This window comes from Myotis brandtii, unplaced genomic scaffold (assembly GCF_000412655.1).
Source record: "Myotis brandtii unplaced genomic scaffold, ASM41265v1 scaffold601, whole genome shotgun sequence".
In the NCBI taxonomy this organism is placed as follows: Eukaryota; Metazoa; Chordata; class Mammalia; order Chiroptera; family Vespertilionidae; genus Myotis; species Myotis brandtii.
In genome coordinates, this window is record NW_005370276.1 from 942,915 (window position 1) to 946,837 (window position 3,923).

The following is a 3,923-nucleotide window of genomic DNA, read 5'->3' on the forward strand; positions in this document are numbered from 1 at the left end:
TCGGCGGCGGCGGGGGCACCCGACAGGAGGGTCGACAGGGCGACTGCTGGAGGCCGTGGCCCCAGGGTAACAACTCCTTCCTGTTGGGGGAGGCAGGATGGGGACGAGGCTGAGGGTTCAGACCCGCCTCGGGTCCGAGGAGGCAGCAGGCCTGAGCTCCTGCGTTTCGAGGAGAGGGCCTATTTGTAGGAGTCGGGGACCACTTAGAAAAAAATGGGGTTGGGGACTGCTAGCCTGGATTCCTGGGTCCTCCAGGTACTTAAACGCCTGGAATCTGGGCTTTTCTCACCCTTGGGCAGTATCTGGAGACGCAAATGTCAAATTACCCCGCCCCAGATTGTCAGGGCCGGCTCCTAGATCCCTCCGCAGGCTTCGTGCACCTGGGCGCCAGGGTCGGGGCTGAGACCTGAGGGAGCCCATACCAGGGGTCTGGGCGGTCCAGCAGCCGGGGGGAGGGGAGGTGCAGGGGGCGGTGCCAGTGGAGGACTCGGGCTCACTTTGAAAAGGCTCGGAAGTCGCCGGCAGAGGTGGGCAGGTAGAGCTGAAAGCGGTCCAGGATGCCCTGGTTGGACACTACGAAAGGCCGGCCGGCCAGCTCCGGGCTCATCCTCCAGGGAATGAGCGTCTGAGGAGGAAGAGGCAGGAGGAATGACCAAGAAAGCGGTTTCATCTCCCTTTTGAAGCCTTGGGTCCCTGACTGAGAACGCCTCTTCCTTCGGACTCAACAGCTCCTCTGGACCAGAATCAGAGTCCTTCCCGGCCAATCGCATGCCAGCGCACGTTCGCTTCGCTCCCCAAACCAGAAACTCCAAAACTCAATCGCTTTTTTGCTCACCAGCCAACAGAAAGGCAAGTCCCCAGACTCAAACCTTCCTTGTCCCTCCCCTGGAATTAAGCCGCACCTGGGCCCCAGCCTCTGGCTTCCGAGTTCCTCCAGCAGAGTCCCTCCCGCCTCCCGCCTCCCGCCTCCTGCCTCCCGCTCCGGCTCCCACCAGGTCCCAGAATATTCAAGACCCGCCCCCTAGTAAAGGGGGCTCTGCCCCAAGCCTCAAAGCCACCTCCTACCCGAAGGGCGTGGCTCAATGGTTGAGCATCCACCTGTGAACCAGGAGGTCATGGTTCGATTCCCCGGTCAGGCCTGGTTGCAGGCTCGATTCCCCCACTGGGGGGCGTGCAGGAGGCAGCCAGTCAATGATTCTCATCATTGATGTTTCTACTCTCTCTCTCTCTCCCTTCCCCTCTGAGATCAATAAAAACATATTTTTTAGCCCTAGCTGGTTTGGCTCATGGATAGAGCGTCGGCCTGCAGACTAAAGGGTCCCAGGTTCAATTCCGGCCAAGGGCACATGCCCAGGTTGCGGGCTTGATCCCAAGTAGGGGGCGTGCAGGAGGCAGCCAATCAATGATTCTCTCTCATCATTGATGTTTCTATCTGTCTCTCCCTCTCTCTTCCTCTCTGAAATAAATTAATTTAAAAAATTTAAAAAACAAAACAAAACAAAAAAACATTTTTTAAAAACCCTCCTAACCCACTTCAACATTTATTAGTTGCGCCCCAGAGGTTATTAGCCCCAGAGAGCTGGGATTGCGGTTCTTCAGGCCTCTCCTCCTCCTGGCCCCACCTCAAAATGTCCAAGCCCCTTCCCCAGTCTTTGTACTCTTCTCAGTCCTCTGCAGACCTTTTAGCCACGCCCCCAGACCTTTTAGCCACGCCCCAGACCTTTTAGCCTCGCCCCAGACCTTTTAGTCACGCCCCCAGACCTTTTAGCCACGCCCCAGACCTTTTAGCCTCGCCCCAGACCTTTTAGTCACGCCCCCAGACCTTTTAGCCACGCCCCAGACCTTTTAGCCTCGCCCCAGACCTTTTAGTCACGCCCCCAGACCTTTTAGCCACGCCCCAGACCTTTTAGCCTCGCCCCAGACCTTTTAGTCACGCCCCCAGACCTTTTAGCCACGCCCAGACCTTTTAGCCTCGCCCCCAGACCTTTTAGTCACGCCCCAGACCTTTTAGTCACGCCCCCAGACCTTTTAGCCACGCCCCCAGACTAAAAATTCCTACTGGCCCCGCCCCAGGCGCTCGCAGCTGCGTCCCCCACCCCCGCGCCCACACGGTCTCCTCCGCTACCTGGGAAGCGCTGGTGAGGTGGTGGTCGGCGAACCGCAGGGGCCGGGCGCGCTGGTGCAGGTCGGGCCACGCGGAGTACTGCGCCCGCTCCTCGCTGCTCTGGTGCTTTGTGGTCAGCGGGAGGCACCAGCCGCGGCGCGAGAGCTGCAGGAAGACGATTCGGGGACCCAACCTGAGGGTGGACGGGACGGAATTGCAGTCCTCAGCCCTGTCCCCCGCGGACCTCGGCATCCTGGAACCTTACCTTTTCCCCAAAATCCTTCATCCCCACAGACCGCGCGAGGTCCTTCGGCTTCGGGACCTTGGGCTGCGCATAGGGCCCGCCGTGGGTCTTGAGCACCCCGTGAGCCGCGCCATAGGTGGTCTCCCATCTGCTGATGACCTCGTCGAAAGCCCAGATGTGCAGACCCCGCTTGGCGGCTGGGGCCAGGGGTTCCGCCACCGTGGACTGGGTAGAAGGCGCGCGACGTCAGCTTAAAAAAAACCTCGGGAGTCCGGCCCTCCAGCCCTGATCGCTCCCGGGCGGTCCCCAGCCCTTTCCTCCCTCCAGTTCCAGGCATCCAGGTCCCCTTCATCTGTCAGACCCAGGACTCCGCGCCCCTCCTCCTTCAGTGAGGAGTCCAGGCTACCGTTCCCCTTTTCTTTCCGCAGGTGTCTGGATCCCCGCGCCCCCTTCAGACGCAGGAGTCTGGACGCCCAGGCTGCTCTCACCTGGAGAGTGGGCGGGCGAAAGGGCACGGATGGGATGATGTGGTGGGCGACACCACTGCTGGTGAGATGCCAGTCGGGCCAGGATCCTGGATCCTCGGTCCCAGAGATGGGGGGCCAGGGAGGGCCATAGCGCAGAGCGAGGGTCCGACCCGCCATGATCCCGCCCCCCCGCCTTTTAGCCAAGCCGGAGGCTTGTTGTGGCTGTTGCCATAGTGACAGAACCCTCCCTCGCTGAATCCAGCCAATGGAGGGCCTGCAGGCTGTGGATGGGGAGAGAGAAAAAGAGGTCCGGGCACAGAGGGGCATAGACTTTGACAGAGCAGGGCCGAGGCCCCAAGAGGGGCACCGAACCTCAGAGACGTTGGGGGGCGGGGGAGACCCAGACAGACAGGAGGGCAGAAATGGGGCACCGAGGAAGGTGAACTAGAAGTTCAATTTTAGAGTTTTAGAGACAGAGACCCCTGGGCAGGGGGAGACAGAAACTCACAGAGGGGACAGCAGAGAGGGAGACAGAAACTTGGGGGGTCAGAGATCCAGGAAGGGGGTAACAGAGACCCTGTGAGGGAAGAAGACAGAGACCAGCGGGGGGAGGAGGATAGACTACCCAGCACATCAGGAAACCCATGGGAAACACCCCCATTCCTATAGGGATCCAGCCTGCTGACGGCCTGCTCCCTTGGCCAGGCCTGTCCACCTGGGGGGGACCATTGACGCCGGGCTGTCCCTCCTTCCTTGTGTGTGCGGAGTCAGCATCTGTCCTACTGCCTCTGATTCGACTGAAAACTTCCACCTGGGAATGGGGGTGGGCAGAGAAACGCACAGGAAAGACTTCACCAAAGGGGAGGGGGGGAGTGGTGCAGAAAGGGCTTTGATGAATGAGAAAGACATGCGAGAATGGGCGAGAGACGAGAGACGGTGACTAAGAAGCAGAGACAAGAGGTGGAAGTTAGGAGAAGAGACAGGGACGTGGCAAGAAAGAGTAGAGGTGCAGACTGAGAACAGAGATGTAGTCACCGAGGCAGCCAGACCCTGCCCTGCCGCCCGTCCTTCCCAGGGACCCAGTCTGTGATGTGGGGGGGGGGGGGGG

General features: G+C 60.3%; 1 protein-coding gene across 1 annotated transcript in view; it reads right to left on the minus strand.

The window, feature by feature from the left end:
* Positions 1-3,077, minus strand: part of LOC102263059 — a 3,965-nt gene extending 888 nt beyond the window's left edge. The window contains exons 1-5 of the mRNA XM_014550428.1: positions 2,837-3,077; positions 2,370-2,573; positions 2,126-2,269; positions 498-625; positions 6-80 (exon numbers count right to left, since the gene is read on the minus strand). Of these exons, the coding sequence (XP_014405914.1) occupies positions 6-80; positions 498-625; positions 2,126-2,269; positions 2,370-2,573; positions 2,837-2,992 (707 nt within the window). The 5' untranslated portion in view covers positions 2,993-3,077. The remainder of the gene's footprint in view (positions 1-5; positions 81-497; positions 626-2,125; positions 2,270-2,369; positions 2,574-2,836) is intronic.
* Between the last annotated feature and the right edge of the window lie 846 nt (positions 3,078-3,923).